The sequence below is a fragment of the Vidua chalybeata genome, chromosome 3 (assembly GCF_026979565.1).
Source record: "Vidua chalybeata isolate OUT-0048 chromosome 3, bVidCha1 merged haplotype, whole genome shotgun sequence".
Classification (NCBI taxonomy): domain Eukaryota; kingdom Metazoa; phylum Chordata; class Aves; order Passeriformes; family Viduidae; genus Vidua; species Vidua chalybeata.
In genome coordinates, this window is record NC_071532.1 from 83722995 (window position 1) to 83743762 (window position 20768).

The window sequence follows — 20768 nt, forward strand, 5'->3', positions numbered from 1 at the left end:
GCACACTCTTTGCCTGATCAGTTCATTCTTAAGCAAGAAAGTGACCTGTGCTCTCACATTTCCCATGATAATGGTAATTGTTTTCTTTATTCACTGAACTATGAACTCCAGAAGAAAAACAGATCTGTGACATTTATTATTAATCTGCGTTAATAATGCACAACAATAAATAAAAACCACAAAATAAGAAATGAGTAAGATTGTCAAAATCCTTGCCCCTGTTTTTTTTTTTTGTGTGTGTGGTTTTTTTTTTTTTTTTGGTGTTGTTTTTTTTTTTTTTTTTTTTTTTTTCTGATAACATACCAGACATGTTGGAAATTACCATGACTCTAGTAGAAACTTTAAACATGAAAGGGTACTAGAAAAGTAAGACAATTAAACCACATGTAATAAACCACCAGTCAAACTTCACTGGATTTCCCAAACTACAAAGACACTTTCATTCTCTTCTATTTCTTTACTGGTAGAATCATAGCATTGGACATCTAGTTATGCAAGAAGACTTAAAGTAAAGAAAGGTAAGAAATCAAAGAGTTTGAGCTATCACAAGCTCATTATTTGATACCTTGCTCTATACTGCCACTTCTTACTGGAACTTGTGGTAGCTGTCTTCCCCTACGACTGCTGAAGGAGGTGTCTGCAGGAGGAGACTGTGTGGGACTTCCTTGCTGATGTGTTCTGCAAATGAAATTGAGATAAAAGCAAAATAAGGCAAATGAAGAGACATTTTATGTTCTGATTTTTAAACACTAATTAAGTTGCAGGTACTGAAGATGGGTTTGAAAATGTTTGCATTTGGTCTATACCATATGCACATACTCAGGTCTAGATACCTAGTCAACTTAAAAGGTCTTACATTTAATTTCTCTAACTACCTTCAGCTATAGAAAAATTATTTCCTTTTGGTTTTTTGTTTGTTTAATTTATTTATTTATTTGTGGGTTTGTTTGTGCTTTTTGACATTTTGTTTTTTTTTTTTAATGAAGTAATATTGAAAAACCAGTGAATGAAAAGCAGTTTTCTAAGAACCACTTATGATTATTACTCAGAATTTATATACATTCTCCTGCATTGGTAAAAGGGCAATATGAAATGCCACTTTTATGTTTTATTAAATTTAGCATTCCCTTTATGCTGATGCAATAATTGCACAAGAACACTGGACAGCAAGTATGTATTTCCAAAGGACAGAATGTGTTTTTTCCTCAGAACACAAAGAAGGAAAAAGACCTTCAACCTTTGTATTGGGATGGGGGAAGGGAGGGTGTGTGCGCAAAATATGCACAAGACATTGCTACTATCTAAGTAAATATCCTAAATCACTATGGCTGAATTCCAGCCAGCACTGTTTCAGAACATTCTGGCTACTTGATGTCTTATTCACAGATATGAGTGTAACACATCAAATACCTTTGGAACCCTAACATTTCAAATAAGTACGGGCCCCTATAATAACTATAGGGAAAAGGTTTAAGAAAGTAAAAGAAAGGTGAGAAGAAGCAGATGGCTGAGGACAGCTTACTATGAAATGCCCTTGCCAGTTACAGTAATGTCACACTCACTATAGTGCATAAGCACTGTTTATCCAGCTGCAAAGAGATCATTGTAATTTAAAGCAGCACATTTGTACAAGTTCAAAAAACTGTTGGCTTTCACTAGGTAGATCAACTGACTTCCTCTTAGCCTGTAAGATCAGAGTTTGCTGTGGAAACACAGCAAACACAAGGTAACAGCACATGCAACAAAAGGACTAGCACAGAGGAGGCTATGAATACCTGGGTTTACCACAAAAGCATTTCTGTTTCTAAAACATACCTTTTCTTTTTATTAAAAATATTAACTGCATTTCAGTTAGTGACCTAAAAAAGGACAACATGGAAGCACACCTGTGATTCCCTTAGTTCCCTTTACAGTTTGAAATAGAAAATCTATTTAAGCACCTGTAAGTACTAAAATAGAAACATAGTTCTAAAGGAACTCTAATGAAAGTATAACATATTATGCAGTAAAATGATTGATTATGTCAGTATAATAGAGCATAATTATTGCTAGTTCCATAACTCCATACACTACAAGATAACCTGAAGCATTTCAAGTTTGTAGAGTGCCAAAATATTCTAACTGTGCCTTTTTACTCTTGTTTGGCTTTCCAACAGGGCAGTCTTTTGTGAATGGAACTACTGTATCAGAAATTATATCAGAAATTTCAATTCTTGTGCCATCGTTTCATTGTGGGGCGATGTGTTGGGGTTGGTTTTTTTTGTTTGTTTGTTTTTGGGTTTTTGTTTGTTTGTTTTTTGTTTGTTTGTTTGTTTGTTTGTTTTTAAATTTTTGCTGACTTATGAAATCTCCCTTCAAACACCCGGCACAACTTCCCCACAAGATACAGTCAAGGTATCCAAGGAACTATCTGGTTCATATGACTATCATACACTAAGAAATAATCCTAAAAAAGCCCCTATATATGAAATAACACAAGGATACCTACCAAAGATAACAAAAAGGTTTGGATTCAAAATAATTTCATAAGTAACAGTCCCTGTGGAAGACCAGCCACAATGCAAAAAAACCCGATTCTGTTGCTTGAGCTTCTATTCTCTCTCTTAAATCCTAACGTTTCTTCACCTAACTCCTGGCTTGCCCTAGTGATAACCATAATATTCTTGCACATACTAAATTTCCTGATTCTGAAAGATGCTTACAATAACAAAGATGACCTGAGTTCTAAAAATTTCTGTTTCTCCATGATCACTACAAAAGTAATCCATGCCAACTATTGCACATGATCAGGTTTTAAGCATCTATCAGATGTCTAAACATCATAACATCCATAAGGTAAATATGGACCTTACTCTGTGCCAGAAAGTTCTTGTTTGCTTTTACTATGCAAAAAAAATATATATATATCCATATCCAGGAATTTAGCTGAGAGCCCAGTGAAACACGGGAAGTCTGTCCTGCCATTACAGAACTGGACAGGACTTAACCTGCAACCCAGAAACTTATCTCCTTCTCCAGTAATACTCTTTTTACAGACATGCCCCCTTTCCAAGAAAAAGATAGAGGATCTGCTTAACTCAAATGAAGACAAATCAGGCTTAAGGTTTGCATTAGCTGGGGTATTACAATGAGATTAATATTTGCCTCTTGGGGTGCAAATAAAAAGAGAGACAAAAGGCAATTGAAGAATAACTAGCATGGCACTAAGGACTTGCTGCCCTAGGAGAAAGATCTGCTGCTTGCAGGAAGAAGCCTGCAAATGGCTGAATAAAAGATTGAGACAAAAAGGAACATGGAACAAGTATGGAAGACAAAAGCTAGGGGAAGATGAGAGAGATGTGAGATAAGAAGAAGAGAGAGAAGAGGAATTTGGGAAAAAAATGCTACCTGGTGAGCAGTGAGACTGCAAAGAGCATGTACATGTGTATCTCCTGGTTCTGCACAGAGGAAGGAGACACTGCAAGCAGCAAACCTATTAATTCAGCTGGCAGTGGCCTACAGGAGAATGCCACAGGTTCCAGCTCTGCCAGTACACAAGAAAACTCAAATTCCTTTCACTTCAGACTGCCTCAGACACGCCCCAGTAGCATGCTGCTACCTAAGAAATTATAAAGAAAAACTCAGAATAAGAGAGGGTCACCAATCCAGCTCAGCCCTGGAATGGTGTCCTATGCCAAATATAGAAAATACAGATCAAGACTGTATGCATCCTAAAATATGACAGTAATTCATATTTATTACATATATTTAGTCATTTCATCCCCAACCCTGGTAATTCTAGGGTTAAGGCTGAAAGAAAACATTTTAGAATTGGGATGGACAAATTTTTGCTCATTCATACAAGAACAGAAAATTATTTTTGTGTAATCAATTTTACTCCTTCAGAACAGTTTACTGAATCCTATCTAGAAGGCTTATCTCATTGAATTAGGAAAACTTCTAGGCTTTAAAAACTATCTTCAAAAGGCTGTTTTTCTCTCTTTTATATACATTTCCTAAGCTATCACACTACACGGAAAAATTAATCTTACATAGCATGTTGAAATGCCTTATAGAGAAGCTGACAGCATGCTAACAGGCTATTCTAATAATCTGCTTAACTAATAGTAGACAGGATTTGCAAATAGCAAAACAAAGCCCAATTGTAAGAGAAAAATGAATATTTGAAGAAGAAATAGTCTCAAGTTATATTTGACAGGAAAATTCATTGCCTGTCCTATTATCAAAACTTTCTGGCACTAGTGGAATATTGCATCTATGATGGATGAACCAAACTACAGAATTCAGACTTATTGAAACATTTTTGTCTCACATCTAATGCTAGTGAATCATTTTATGGAAACAGAAGCCTACAACAGGAGATTTAAAAAGAAGCAGTACAATTTGTGTTTCCCTATGTTCTTGTTCCCTGGGTTTATTGCTGAATCACAAAAAGACAAACCCCTTGGTCATCAGTTACTTTTCAGAAGTCAGAAAAAACAGTGGTAAAAATAAAAGGATTTAGTAATCTCCATGGCACAAAAGTCCCTGATGCAATCATATCAAGGATTTCAGTCATCATTTAAGTAATCTCTCTGACTCAAATTGAAAAAGCACCTGGGTTGTTGTGACAACAGAGTCATCTGACTCAAGGAAAATGTAGCCATTGCTTTTGGATCAGGAACAATTATCTGGGACTAGAAGCAGTAAAACTAAAAAAAGTGCTTAAGTTTTGCTACATAATGTGCATTTTCACTGAAAATAGAGATGTCTGTGTTGTTAATGGAAGTTTTAAAGCTCTCACAATGTGAACAGATGTATATTCCACCTCTGTGAATCAAAATACCATAAATCAATTTTTGGCAAAGGCAGGATCTCCTCCCTCCTCACTGGGAGTTTAAATATGCAGGGTTTAAAATACATACAATATACAGGGTTTAAAACTTAACTAGATGTACTTATTATTCAGTATATATCTTTATTTTTTCTACATTTATATCTTTATTGTTTCTGTCTTTCTGGTTCTATTAATATATTCTATTCTACTTTTTCTAGATCTTTATTTTTTCTATTTTTTCTATTTTTCTATTTTTTCTATCTTTTCTACTTTTCTTATGATTTTGAACATGTAACCCCATACTACTATAACATCAAAGTATAGAAGATATAATGACAATACAAATTCAGAAAAATTCAATTAATAAACTTCCAGTCTTTATATTAATTTTATGAAATTATCAATTTAAATGTGTAACTTAAATTTGTTATATATTAAAGTGAAATTCATTTGATCAGTGACATTTTGAGTTATTTATCTGTTATAGCTGTCTCTATCTATTTATATAATCCATTGCGGTTTTTCATCCTCAAAGTTAATGTAAATAAGGATGTTTTAGGAAAAAGAATCAATGTTAAAGTGCAGAAAAGCACTATCTAGTCTTTGTCATTGAGCTTATCTGCAATGATGGAGAATGCCAGAAAAATTCCACATGTCTGCAACAAAGTGTCAATAATCCAGATACAAAATATATAATACTGTAAATTATGGCAAGGAAGCTTTTTGTCACAGATGTTCTAAGAAAGTTGTATTAGAGGTATATCCCAAAATCTGGAATTGGACTGATAATAAGAGATGCTTACACATTAAACAATACTCCTACCTTTCTGTTTCAGCTGCAGGGCCTTTCCTAGCTTGTTTTTGGCTGCTATATCTTTCCACTTTTCTGGACTGCCTGTGAAATGACATGTCAGAAAAGAAATAAACAAAGAAGAAAAAGAATACAGAAATATGAAGATTATTTATTCATGTATTATAAAGGTAATAAAAGAAACGATTGACAGATGAGAAAGTGACAACTATCATCATAAACAGGCTGGTGAAGTCTAGGTTTAAGAGAGATTGCATTAATTAGGTTTGATTGAGGCTCATGGTGTGCAGCTTGTGAGGTACCAAACCAGGGAAGAAAACATTAATCCTGACTAAGCCAGCAACTAGCTTCCACTTCACAGCCTGCATTTGACTAGAAACAATGACTCCTCATAGCCCTAAAAGGCCTCTCTTAACAGCATGAGAAACAAGTTCAGAGTAGACAGCAGGAAAAAACCTTGCAGAAAGAACCAGAAAGTACTACTTGAAGGTTTAAATAGATCTAAAAATTGCTTTTAAATCTGAATTTCAAATCAAAGCAAATACTGCATGATATCAGATTTAAAAAAGGCTGTCACTATATTAATAAAAAATTGTTTTTTCAAAAATATCATTCTATTACCTTTTAAAGTTTTTAGAAACAGATTAAACCAACTCTATTTTCTTCCTAGTCAATATAAGTAAGTTGGAAATTATTTAACTCCTTCACAAAACTTTTGCAGAATTCATCTGACATTTAGGTAATGAAGCACTAGTTACCTCAGACAATCTAAGCACTCACTTTAATATTAAATAAGAACAAAGAAGAGTAATAGGAGTCTATACATATAAGAACAAAGGTAAAGCCACATTTCACCATTATTACCCAAGACTATAAATATAATATGTAAATCTCTGCAAGTCTTGTGTTCCAAAATTTTCTGTATTATCCATGGTAATGTTAGTACTTGCAAAATCGAATTTACCACTTTAAACTTCAGAAAATCATCAATATGTATTATTTTTAAGAAGAAAAAGTGCATACAGTGTTTCAGGAGTGGTAAAACCAGGGAGTGATGATTAGTCAATCATAGACCAAAATGCTGACAAACGTTAATTACATGCAAGATTTTGCAATGATACAGTCAATGTTATATATTAGGCTATATAAATTACTGTGGGCAAAACAGAGAGACAAAAATAATATGGTATGGTATGTTTTCCTTTTAAACCTTTGTGGTTATAAAGAGTAATCCAGTGCCTGAAATGGAAGAGACCTAAACAACTGTGACACCAAACTATGCCCAAAGAACATAATTATAGTGGTTTTTCATTATTTTTACCCACTGCAATATTTGATGAGCATTTTCTTGTGATGCAGTAGATTACACAAAAAAGAAAAGACTGCAGCAAAAGACAAAATACTTTCTGCATGAGCAGAGGTCATTACCTGATGCTTTCAGAATTTAAAAAAATGTATTTTCTCACAAAAAATAGTATGTCAGATTAAAAACAGAAATCCCTTTTGCCCTCAATCTATTTTTTTTTTCTTGTATATTCTCATTGTTTTTCGATTTTTTTCTTTACCAGGACAAATACAAAGTGGATACAGAGGAAAATACACATATTAAATGCTGCAGCTTTACTTAAAACCTACAGTTAGCAAAGTTCTAAAAGTTATGGCTATATCCACTGTGTCCAGCAGCATTCCAATTATGTCACCCTCTTAATTTTTTGTTTAGTTGGTTCTGTTTGGGGCTTATTTTTCTCTTACTCCTTATGTTGCTTGCCAAGATTGTGACATTGCATACAATGGAGAAAGAGAGCTCATAGAGAGTGGTTTCAGTCAGATGGAAAAGCCAAGAGCAGGATGTGCTTTGCTGTGACAATACACAGCACTAATGAGCTGAGTACACTTATTTCTCTGCTCTCAGGGCTGTCCTTGAGAGCAGCACATACCAGAAATTATTTAAAATCAGTTTCTCTTTTGTTTCCTCCCTCTGGCTAAGATGATGCTGTATACATTTCCAATTAACCCAACATGCTCCGATTTACTCCCTAAATGTATTTCATAGGAGAAAAAAAAATATTATCCATGAATGATACATGCACATATGTACTTGTACATAAAACCAGGGGGAAAAAAAACCAGAAAATGTGTGAAATATGCAGAGCACATGAAGAATATACGATAAGCAATACCTCATTTACTTTGATCTATGATTTGAGTAAATAAGGATACCTCTGTGCTGCTCCAGGTTTAGCACTTAGGTGGTCTACACTGTCCTGTTTTGGAATGCAAGACTCCAGCGTCCTTGTTCTTCACAATATTTGGAAACATGGATGTGAATTTGGATGGAATGAGCAGAAACAGAGAGATGGTCACATGCAGTGAAGGTGGAGACATGCAGTCAAATATATAAACAAAAAGCATTCAGTCACTATCTATTGAAAAAATCTGTATTTCTCATTTTTCTAACAAAAAGCATTCAGTCACTATCTATTGAAAAAAAGCTGTATTTCTCATTTTCCTATTGCAAACGCTATAAAATTTGAGATGTAAGATCAACAGTCTAAAATGTAATGAAGTATAGAATGAAAGCCTCTTAAGTATTTTTAAAAACCACTATGCTCTACATGCTGAATGGCAGCACTGTTATTTAATAGGTGCTATTATCCTTCTTGAGAATATATAAACATATAAAAAACCTCTTTGCTTAAGAAGATGCATATTTTGTCATTATATTGTGAAATTGTGAAAATGCAAGTAAATTTCCTAATTTCATGCATTTTGATGAAACTTTCATGTTCTATTGCCACACAGTCTGCTACAGTAACAATTTTCAGTTATTCAAGAGCAAAGTAGAATAACTGACCCAGATTATTTAAAAATAAAAAGTATACAGGAATAATTCTGAATTTCTATGGAATTTTAATTTCTGCTGAAGCTGCAGAATTTGTTCACAGCTTTCAATCTGGCAAAAATATTATCATCTTGTTGGTTTATTATTAATTTTTAACAAAATCTATTATAAGATCCATGTATGAAACTTTTTTTTTTCAAATATCAAATTTGAACTTTAGTGAGAAAACTCAGCAAAATTTGTGGTCCACTAATAACCTAAGTTTTGTAATATATTTGCATCTATACCCATTAGGGTCAGGAATGGCTAAAATTTCTCTCTAAGATCATAAATCTTCCAACTGTCACACCAAATCATTGAACAATATCATATTTAGGTAAGCACTACATATTGTTTTATATACAGACAAGCTATTTACAGTTCATGTTCCAAAGTTCTATGTGCCTCAGTGTATCTACCAGATCTGTGTTAACAAATCTACACACAGAAATTTGACAGTATTCCTACTGAAATTAAAAATTACTACTTCTGAAATGAAAACATAATATTGTTATACAATTCAGCGTCCAGTATTTTTAAATGATTTATTATTGTCTTGTAGAGGAGCCCTCAGTGGTTTGCAGTGAGTTTTACTTTATGTAGCCTTGAAGCCACCAGGAATGTCATGTTCAATACTTCCTGAGTTTTACTGAAGTTTTCTTAATTAAAGGCTGGATCTGCACGGTACCTGCAAGTACCAAGAGGGTACTTGCTCTGCAGCTGGCTTCTGGTGACTCTGGGACAAGCATTCCTACACATGACTGACAAAAACTACTTTTCTTAAATGAATATATATGAGAATTCCTTTTTTTAAGGCTTATTTTATCCAGACTTGGTTATATGCTGATATTGTATGCGAATTTTTCCAAATGAACAGTCTGAAAAAAAAAATTCACCTACCATTAAATGCTCAGCTTTCATTCACCTTGTTTTTATCATCACTTACAATTTCACAGATCTTCAGATACCCATCTGTCTACACTGTAGACATTAGACATTTAAACTTCCTAATTTCTAATAGAAAAACCAAAAAACTTTAAAGGAGTTATGCTATCCAATTCAACAGAAAAACTATCCTTTAAAATATCTCCCAGAAATGCATGATACTAAGCAAACATTTGCAAATTTTTAACACTGAAATAATACATAACTCATGTCTTCATTTAATCAGTGTATCAAAGAGTCACTTCTTCCTGATATGGCAAGTGAGCAAATTCCTTAAGAACAATCTTGCCAAAACTTTTATCAAAACTTATGTTAATAACAATTAGAAATAAATACAATGTTGCAAAAAATTAATTTATCAAAATCAGAAATAATGTATAAGTCATAGATTTAAGAAATGTATTCAGAAATAGGTCTTGATTCCACTCTATATGCAAATTGGACCCATTTGTAATATAAATCTGTACTGTACTCAAATGAAGAGTAAGAGGAAGTCTGTCAAAGTCAATTAATCTGTGAAATATAATTCAAAAACTGTGATAAGCAGTTAGTTTGTTATCCCTGTTGATCCATCAGTCATTCCCCAACAGCCACTACTTCAGTTGTCAAACTGACACAAGTATATCTTAAAAAAAACTTTAATTATTGAACTGAGTAGTTCTGGCCCACTGCAATAACTATGTGGATTAATCAAATGTAAGCTTACAGAGTAGAGAACAAAGGTAAAGCACCTTTGATTTCCTCACTGGTGCTCTCTCTACAGATATGCAAAAAACTCAATGTTCTCAGAACTTCTCTTAATGTCGGAGAAAATCCTGGAACTTATAGGCTGCAAACACTCATCAGCATTGAGGTTAGCTTAAATTCCTTCTGTGTTCATCAGTGCCTGACTGCTCATCACTGGGATTTGGTGACCAGATTGCATGCAAGACTTACAAACACAAGAAGGCACTGATTTCACATAGAAAATTAGACTCCTGTTTATCCATCTCAAAAAACCTTCTCATTAAAGATTCCGTATTCTACAGATGTTTCACTGTGAAATGTTTGCTTGTGGGCATTAGAGGATTTCAGCCTTTCTCCACAAAATTTTAGCTGATGTAAAAAGGCTTACTATTTGGCATTGAGAATGGCAGTACTTAGATGAAAACCTTATTTCAGTGATTTTTTCAAGTCTGATACTCTGAAGTCAAAGGCAATCTTTCCATTGACTCAAAAAATGAGAACCAAAATTACTTAAAAATGCCTAAAATATATAAAGTACATTTCTAAACTCTTAATAGCTGTCCCATCAAAGGGATGTATTGGCAAAATTTCTAGAAATGCAGCATCTGTAAGGGAGGACAGCTTTGAAATGATGTTTCACTACTTTAATGTTGTAATTTATAATGCTGTTTAACTCAAATTTAAAAAAACAAATGCTACACACACACAGTTACACTCTTCCCACCTGATATGAGTGGAATATTTCCAGTATCAAGCAAACAAGATAAATCACAGTACAAATATCAGTATTTTTGGGTAGACTTTAGCAGGTCAGGACTGGCACCACTGGTATTTCAGTCTTATAGTTTTAAATGTAACTTCATAAGTTCATGTACAAATTATTTACATTAATCTGCATTTACATTAATTTGTGTCCTGTCACTTCCTGCAACACAAAATACTGTAAGAAAAATTTTGAAATTGCACTTAAATATAAATTACAATGTCTGCTTAAAATAAGGCCAGATTTATCTGGAAATAAAATAACAAAGAAAAGATTACTGCTGCCAAAGCAATGGGATACCAAAACTCATGTGATTAGAAAGCTCGTGAGAAGTAAAAAACAAAGGTGCTTCTATTAATCATAGGTGATATTCAGCATAAAAATTAATTTAGAGGCCTGATGTTCTTAATTAAAACCTACCTTATTAGGAAACCTGCTCCATGGAGGCCATCCTGATTTGGACAGAATTTACAGACAGTGCCAATTTTTACATACATCAACTAGAAAGTGTTAATGAGACCTCCAACATATCAGCCTGTGGGTTTTTTTCCCATTAGGAACAGTTTGTTGAAAAAAAGGAAAATCAAAAGCAATGAAAACAAACATATACACAAGAATATGCTCCAGGACAAGTATTTATCACATTATAAAGCACCACAGTAAAAGCAGCAGCACCATTTACAGAAGCAGGTAAAAACAGACTAAAGAACATTAACACAGATGATGTGCTGTTGCATCAGACATCATATTTTGTGTCTTGTGACTATTCAGACAAACAGAAAATTTGAAAAGATGTTCATCCTTCTGTGCTTTATAACAGTTCAACGAAATGCAGAGATGATATCTAAACTGCTGTTTTATTTTGGGCTTCTGGAGGTTGTAAGTCTCCATCTAAATGCACACTTCTAAATTTCAGTGTACTCCTCTGAGACTGCAAGATGCAGTAAGCAATTTTTCAACTGGGAGGAGTTGACTAGTACCTGTCATCCTCCGGAGATGCATGCTGGATATGAATCCTGGGACTAGTAGGTCGTCTCCTCTCTAGGGAGGGGGACCATCTACCCCTGTTTGCCCGTTCAATAAAACAGGAAAAAAATACAGTATTTAGTTTGTGGTAAAATTAAATATATGGGATTTGGGACTGGAAAAATACCCCAAAAAGTAATGAAAGGGTGTAATTTAATTTTTTTTTTTCTAACAGCTTTCTAATACCCAAATATACTTTACTTAAGGCTGCTTAATGCAGAAACATCACATCTGAAATGAAGAGGAGGTGTGCCCAAAGATGCAGAATTTAGACCAATATAAATCTTCTATATGCTGTACCATTAAGTTTTCAAATAGTCTCAAATGCTAGACTACCTAAAAGCCTGTCATTTGTGTAGGAAGCTTCAATTCCAAACTAGAAAAGACTTTTAAAGACCACATGATCGTCATTATCTTGGTATTTTGCTAATCCCATCTCTCCTAGCTATTTACATGGAAAAATGTAATCTCAGTAAAAATATAGGACTATAAATTATGATAAAAGTTCTAGGGCATAAAGCCACCCTTTTCTGGAATGCAGTGAAAGAATGCAGGTAAATTATTTAAATAAAACTAAGCTACACAGATTTGTGTACAAGTGCTGGGATCATTTTTTATCATTTGAAAATGTGCACTGAAAGTGTGTGCAGCCAGCTTCCTCTTCTGTTCATTTCTCTTTATCCCTGCAGTACATACCAGGACATTATGTTACACAACCACAGTCAACAAAAAGGACCTGAATTGAGAATGAAAACTGGTGCATTATGAGATTTTGTTTCTTGAAAAAGAAAATTCAATTCAGAATTATATATACTATATTATAGACTGATGCTTATATTTTTTGGGATGTCATGTGTTTGTAATGCAACAAGTGTATGAATAACAATCTACAATACCAAAACAATAGCAAAACGTTTGCATAAACTCAGCACAAGTATCTAATATTTCCCTTTCTGAGGCATTCTTCCAGTCCATATAATAAGGAAAAGGGTTTGATTTATGGAACATGCAAATAACAAAGGTTTCAGGGACATGAGCATTATTTGAACAGTTAGGTAAGTCTTTCAGATGTTTTAAGAGCAAATAGGTTGTTAGTAGTTAGTTTCTTTTTCTCTCCAAAGCAAGAGTTAAAGAAAATGTTAATGCATCAGTGCACTCAGTCAAAGCCCTTAATATGCTGATATCCACTACAGATATTAAAGAGCATTTGATAGAATTAACTAGGTAATTCAGTAGGAATTTTCAGAACATGCTCCCTTTCATTGAATGCTGAATGACTGTGAGCCACAGTACGACACCAACACGTAACTTCCTATTTCTTTACATGGTTGGAAAGAACCAGAAAGACAGCATGGCACAGACCTAACCTAACGCAAACAGTTATTTCACTGCACATTCTTTTAAATGGAAATGGGGGTATTCGACATAACTGTTAAGGGTATGCAATATAAAAATCAACATGAAATCAGGACAAGCTTTAATTGGATCAGCCTCCCTGGTATCTGTTTATGATTAGGTAACAGGTAACTGCTGAGCTTTGTCTCTTGTTCAGATAGTAGTGGCCAGCTGATGGCAAACATCCTGGTTTGGTTCCCACTCCAGTGAAGCACCTCAGAACAAATCTAACACAGCTGTGGGGCTGTATTTTGCAGGTTTCCTGGCCCTTGTACATGACCTAATCCCTGGGCTGTACTCCTCAGTTTTATTTGCTCAGACCTCCACTATGTGATGTCTCAGGCCAAAAGCATACCAGAAATACCAATCAGTGCAACTGTTCTCGTGCTAACATACATACAACTGCTTGCAACAACAGAAATTTAGAGGGTAAATAATAGCCACACTACTTATTATTAACTGTCACTGACTGCAATCTTAAGGGAACATGCTATTATGATGAGAAACCATTCCTAAATTAGTTCAGTCTGCCCTTGAACTTCATGTCTAAGTGTTCTCCTGAGCAGAGACTGGGTGTTGAAAAGAAATTTCTCCATTCTAAAGAAATAGCACCCAATTTACAAGGAAAAAAAAAAAAAACATAAGTTTTGAGACACAGTGAAAAGGATAATAATGAAAAAACCCAAAGCATAATGAAGTAGTAGCAGGAAAAACACTTTCAGTGGCAATAGAGGACATATTATAAACTTAAAGATGCCTTGCAGATCATCAAAGGAACTTCAACCACAGAATCATTTTGGAAAACAAAAAAACAAACAAATTACCAAAACAGCTTGGAATAAATAGAGGGTAGATGGTGGGAAGAGAAAAAAAAAAAGGCAGGCATGGTGCAACTGCATAGAGGTATTAGTAGGGGATCGATATTTTTGAATGTCCTAGAGTATACTGTGCAAAAGAGAAGTATATGAAGGATTAAACTCTGTACAAAACAGTCTATGTAGCAAAAAACTTTAGCAGGGCTGTGTCAAGGCAAGGTTACTTTGCCAGTCAGGTTATATGGACATTACTTGGTCAAATGATGGAACTTACAGGAGGAGAAAAGGAGTTCTGTCCTCACTGTTGTTTTGGTTCTGCTACCCTGAAACTAGCTAGACTTTCATATCACAAATTCATATACACAGCTGAAAGTAGTTTTCTGCTGGTATAAGCGAGTCAATAGAATGACTTCTACTGGCAAAGCAGTGTCTTAAAAACCAGTAACTACTCTGACCATTCCAAATGACATGAATGACATTGCATAAAGTTCAAGGATCAAAACTGTTTCCAGCAAATCAGTGACAGAGAGAAATAGGGCTCTACTGTTCATCTGTTATAACACTACCATTTTGTTAAAATGTGTTTTATTTTAGCTCCTGTTCTCAAATAGAATCTAATTCATACACTGAGTCAAAAGGATAGGGGGAATAAGTAGAAGTAAATTTCCATAGGTAAGTATATTCCTAATTTTGTTAAAGAAAATATACAAAGGTATATTTAAAAGTCCGTATTTAGAGGCATAAAAGTCTAGACTTTTAAACAATATCTACAATGCTGTCGTTCGGGGAGGGGAGAAGGAAGAAGAAACAACATGAAAACAACTAACAACGTCTTCAACACACGTCTCTCAAATATACTGATAAAGTGCTGGAGATAAAACGTTAGAGTGCTTCTCTTTGATGGAACAATTCTAGACCTGAGATGTGTCTCACCTCCTCTAAGTCTCCAGTAATGAAACAACCTTTTCCATATTGTACATTGTAATTTTTATTGTGTTCAGTGTTTCATTATAATTAGTTTCCTAGAGAGATTTCCTACTGCTTAAGGTGAACTTGTCTTACTGTATTTCAAATCTTTTGTTCTCATCTTCTCCAGCACAGAACCAAAATGCTTTCTACAGACCCTGAACTAAATTCTGTGTTCTTCATGCATATTCTTCTATCCCCTCATGCAACTGATGACTAAATTCATGTTCAAGTGTAAGCAGATTCCACATTCAACAGAGGAGAATTAAATCATCTAAAATTTATGTTCCCCAAAACAAAAAGATTAATTTGAAGGGGTTTATATATTAAATAAAACATCCTCCTCCAAAATTTGGGCTACATAGGAAAATATCCTATGTCACAAGAAAGGAAAATAAATCCTCTGCCAAAGCCACACATACGTTATTATTTTCAATGAAATTATCAAGAAAAAAATTGAATATCAATTTCCTTAACAAGAGCTTTTCTGCTCTGTGAAGGATACTAAGTCAAAATCTCCTATTTAGGACTTCTAAAAGCTAAGAAAAACTTTCACAGTGATGGGCAATTTTTTTCTGGATCAGACCCACTGATCATTTGGCAAATTGATCAGTGGTTTAGTAGCACTAAACTTTTAGTAGCAACAGAGGGCATTAATACAGACTAAACACTTTCATTTATATACATCCTTCTGCTCATGCAAAATGATGCAGATTCTGCACAGTGCCCAGTGGACAGAGGCTGCTGGACATGAATTCTAACAGCATAATAGAACTGCTTCACATCAGGACAGATACAGCTTTGAATATAAAATTTTACGAGATCGTTTATAATTACCAGTTAATGTTTCATTGAATATTCAACTTGATGGGTGGCATCTTGAAGTAAGTACAGAAAACACTGCTCACGTTTATGTGCAATTACATTAAGTAACTGCTTGTAGATGAAAGCAGCTGTATGTATGTACACACTCAGTCATTAATATGTTACAATATTTTTTAAAAAGATCTAGAAAAAAATATCTGTATTTCATTCTGAGTGGCTCTACGTCAGTTGATTTTTTTTTTGTTTTTTAATAACCATATGCATATTATCTGCAATGTCTTGAGCACAGACCTAGAAAGAAATAAACTACTGTAGATTCATCAGAGATACCTCAGCAGAACATTAGTCACTTCTCTACAACAAGAGCATAACTTAAGAAAAAGCACTGTTCCAACGAAGGAACAGCAGTAATTGGGGAGAATGGAAAGGGAAATGACAAGCAAAAAACTCAAGTGAAACCCTGTCTCAGAGAGGAAAGTACATTCTTAGTGCCTTTCTTCAGACATCCTGCCCCACAATAAAGAAAATAACACAACTGTTACAACCACCACACTATGTATCAACTAAAAAAAAGCACTATTAACTTCCATACTAATTAAATATGTACTGGACAGACTAAAATGTAATTCTGTCCTATTCCCACTCAAAGGGAGCCTATTATTGCCCTCATTGAGCCTAAAATCTCACTCTAAAGTGGTATCATTCTTAGCCAAAAACATGGGTAGTGATGAAAAGTTCTCTTGTGGAATCACCTTTTTTATGCCATTAGTATTTGATTCACCTAAAATTTTGAATCAAGCTCTTGTAATTGTGAAAGTACAGAAAGCATCCATAACATGCCTGCACAATGTATGTGACACAATACTATTTCATCTAAATTGAAAACATGTCTTAAAACTTATGTGAACCTTAAGATAATATCAGAGCAAGAAAAACCTTAATGCAGTTATCCACCTTGCAAAAGCAGATGCAGCAGATTAAAGAAAGCAATGATGTTTGGCTGTTCTGTAAAAAATATATCAGTATTGATACAGTTCTGGTTTGAAATGTGAGTTTTGTTGTACTTTCTAATTTATGCCACCGCTTTATTAGCAGTCCACAGAACAAGCAAGAAACAGATGTAATGCTTTTTAGCAAATGACGATGAAGATTCACAACCAAGTGGTAGTTTCAAAATACTTAACACTGCAATGCTATTATCAGCATACTGAGGACTTTTGTAAACAATGAACATCAGCTTGAACTAAAACAAAGGAAGTAGCCAGAAGCAGTCATAAACTCCAACACACAATTTACATGACATACATGAATACAGGAGCAAAAGTGTCTACAAATACCAAAGCAGACAAGAATGTACAAGAATGTGGAATACTCATATGAAGAAAAACAAAACTTATAAAGATCACCAGCACAGATGACAAGAAATTCATAAGTTTTTATTTTATACCTTTCTCGTTCTGGTGAATGCAAACTAGTATCTGGTCTCAAGCAGTTGGTACTAGCACTCCTAGCCCTGTCAAGGGAGGGCTGCAGTTCACTAGTGCCAGTGCATTGCATCCAATGGTAGAAGAGAAAGAAAAAGAAAACAAAGAAAGGAATACAATGTTAGATATTAACTCATAAAATAATGCTCTCTTTACAGAAAATGTAGAATCACAATGATTTAATTAAGGAAAACGTAAAAGGATTGACTGGATGACAGTGTCAAGATTTGTTTAGAAAACAAAAGCAAACAAAAGGCTGCGAGAAATTTTTTGCAAATATCATTGAAATGTTTAAAACTGAATGAGACAAAACAGCATCCACTTGTAAGAAAAGTGGAATGAGAAATACCAAACAATAAAGTTATATCCTTATTAACAGCAGTAAGTTTTAAGCCAACATAAAAGAATGTGATCCACTATATGTCATGTGAAATCCCTTTACAGTGAAGCTCATTTATTCTGCAAAATCCATATTAGATACCAAACAAGTGGGGGGATTAATCCTCAGTGTCTTACCTAACCAGTAGATCATCTCCAAATTTTGATATTCGTAAATTAAGGCAATCATGAAGGAGTGAAATATCCTGTCTAATCACGGGTTTGGTCTTAGCACATGCAGGAAGAGTTGAGCTTTGCAAATTAAAATTATTTAAACAAAATGAAAATAAATTTAACATGTAACAGAAATCTCATACATAAACAAAAGAATGCAATAGAGAAAAACGTGCAACATATAATTTTAACAGTGAAAACAACTCCAACTAATACAAAGTATTTTGGTTTAGGTTTGTTTGGTTTTTTTTGTAACATAGGTGTTAATTTAAATAACTAGATTAAGTTATTTTAGGATTTTATCCCTTATCTCTCAGTCACAAAAATATATGAAACATTTTGGGTTTTTTTCTTTAACAAGGGAAGTCAATTCATTTTTTAAAAAGAAGCTAACTATTTAAAGGGGACTCTAAACACTTCTTACCTGTATAGGTTCCAATGAGTACCATTTTCTAGTAAAGGCATCTTGGGTGGTAATGTTTTATAGTGCCTAACAGAACTTCTGGAATGTGGTGGGTCAGAAAAGAACACAGGACAACATAAAAACATGCCAGAAATAAAAAGACAGGTAAAGGCAAACCAAGACTGACCAGAACATAAAATAAATGCATAATATTCTAATATATTGTATAGTTGTAGGAGTAGATATCTCATCTATGTTTTTCTCAAGTACTGCGACAGCTATCTGGGGAAACATTTTGTATTAACCCTTTTCTTAATAAAGTGCATGAACTTATGCCAATGCTAGTACAGCTTAGATGTTTCCTTGAAATGGAAATAATAAATATTCCATTTATAAATACTTCTAATTAAAATACACTGTTTTAAGTTGATATTAAATTTACTCTTTATTTTTCTTAGTGATACCTTACTTAGACCTGCAGAGATATTTTTTTTTTCAGTAGCTAAGCATGAAAGTCTCACTAAAACAGGGATATATAGTACCAAAAATTTAATTACGGATGTATTAGCAACTAGCTTTTTTGAATGTATAAGTCTTTTGGAAGTGGTGTACCAGCTTCAAAATTTACCAGTAATAAAATGATGTTAATTATAACCTAATTAAAAAACCTAGGAGAATTACTACATCAGCCGCACTAAGATGTCACATGACAACCGTCTAATATCATAATAGATTTTAGAGAAGCAAATGTTTATTTTGTCAGCCAGCTGTATCCATTGAACAAGAAAGAAATTTAAAGGCAGACAGTGGCTGCTGAATGGGAATTATGGCCATTTAATGGCTAAGGGTTAGTAACAACATTCTAACAATTTTCCACATACCCTACTAGGGCACAACTATGGAACTGCTAGAAGAAGAACCAGCAGGCTTGAGGGTTTTGCAGCAGTCTGTCCTGATAGGACACTTGATTCCTGTTAAGCCTTGGACCAAAACACAGCAGGATCAACATTAGAAACCAGGCTGTGTCACAGACAGATGAACCAACTCTCTGCCTGGAAGTATCAGTGTTTGTAAAACCCTAAAGGATTTAACAGAGGAGCTTTGACCCTTCTTGTATGGGTTTAGTGGTCACTACTGGGGAATTCTCTATCAGAGGTCACTGCAACATTGCACAGAAGGAATAAAGGAATGGCTGTCATCAGGCCAATCCTGGCAAAAGAGCAGATAGTACCAAAGCAGGGGTGGTCTAAGACATGGAATGTGGCAATCCATGATCTATAGCATAGGTACACAACTTTTCACCATTTCTATTCGTTAATACAGAGCAACAGGATGGATAGCTAGGACTAGTATTCCCAACTGGTGCATTAAATTCACCATATATCTTAACTTTGTAGCTTGGACTACCAAATTTATTTCATTTAACATGAAACCATTAACATTTCTTTCCCAGCTGAAGCTGTCTCAAGGACTAATTAAACCATTGTTCAGCAAGCTGCCTAGAAAACAAAGATAAAGCCTTATAAAATTTCTAACATGAATAAATGTTGGGTCACTAGAAATAAGAAAGGACAGAAGATGGCATAGAACAAATTTTTGCTGAAACTGTTTTCAAAACTATTCTTTTGAGAATGTATATTGCCAGTCTCAGGGTATTATTTGGAATTGGGGTGTATAAGCCTCAGAGTTAAATTTAAAAGACTCAATCTATTGTCATCTTTTACTTTTATATTAATCTTCAATACATTATTATAAGTACCATCCTGCTTTATAGTGTACCACTACTATTACTTTTTAAGGGTGAATTTTTTTGGTTTTTTGATCACAAAAATACTGTAACAATAAATGGAATAAAGAAAAAGGCAAGGAAGTGCTGTAGGCTCTGAATTCAGTGTAGCTATTACCTCTCTATTGCTGTCCTTGCAAAAAGGACACAACTTGCAAAAAGTTGTGCACAACTTTTTGCTGTGACCAGACTGGTTCGGTAGATTTGTAAAACTGTTGGGCAAAGTGCACCAGAAGTTTATAATGCTGTATTTACTTCATTAATTGAGACCTTAAGCAATGCCATTGAAAAATTATAATAACAATTGTAATCTTTAAGAGGGAAAGGAGAAAGCACAGGGCTGGGGGCAGGAAGAGGATGAAGCTACAGAAGATGGAGCAAAAGGACATGGGAAAGAGGCAGGAAAAATTGCTATTATCTGACAATAAACAGGCAAAAAATAGCAAGAAGTTAAATAAATTATTAAACCCTAAAATTAAAATCTTGAGGGAAAAGCCTTTTTAGCTGAAGTACAAGAATGAAATATTTCTACTGATAATAAAAACTTAATTTAACAGCTTCACTGATAGAGATT

The 20768-nt window shown here is 34.2% G+C and overlaps 1 protein-coding gene across 3 annotated transcripts in view; it reads right to left on the bottom strand.

Moving 5' to 3' along the window:
- Positions 1-20768, bottom strand: part of LOC128785029 (regulating synaptic membrane exocytosis protein 1-like) — a 160186-nt gene that overhangs the window by 80020 nt on the left and 59398 nt on the right. The window contains exons 17-23 of one of the 3 annotated variants that reach the window (XM_053937106.1): positions 18430-18507; positions 17970-18083; positions 17417-17506; positions 11923-12006; positions 7848-7925; positions 5640-5711; positions 566-678 (exon numbers count right to left, since the gene is read on the bottom strand). In XM_053937106.1, the coding sequence (XP_053793081.1) occupies positions 566-678; positions 5640-5711; positions 7848-7925; positions 11923-12006; positions 17417-17506; positions 17970-18083; positions 18430-18507 (629 nt within the window). Of the gene's footprint in view, positions 1-565; positions 941-5639; positions 5712-7847; positions 7926-11922; positions 12007-17416; positions 17507-17969; positions 18084-18429; positions 18508-20768 lie in introns of those variants that run through there. The other 2 variants (XM_053937107.1, XM_053937108.1) reach the window with 2 other exon arrangements.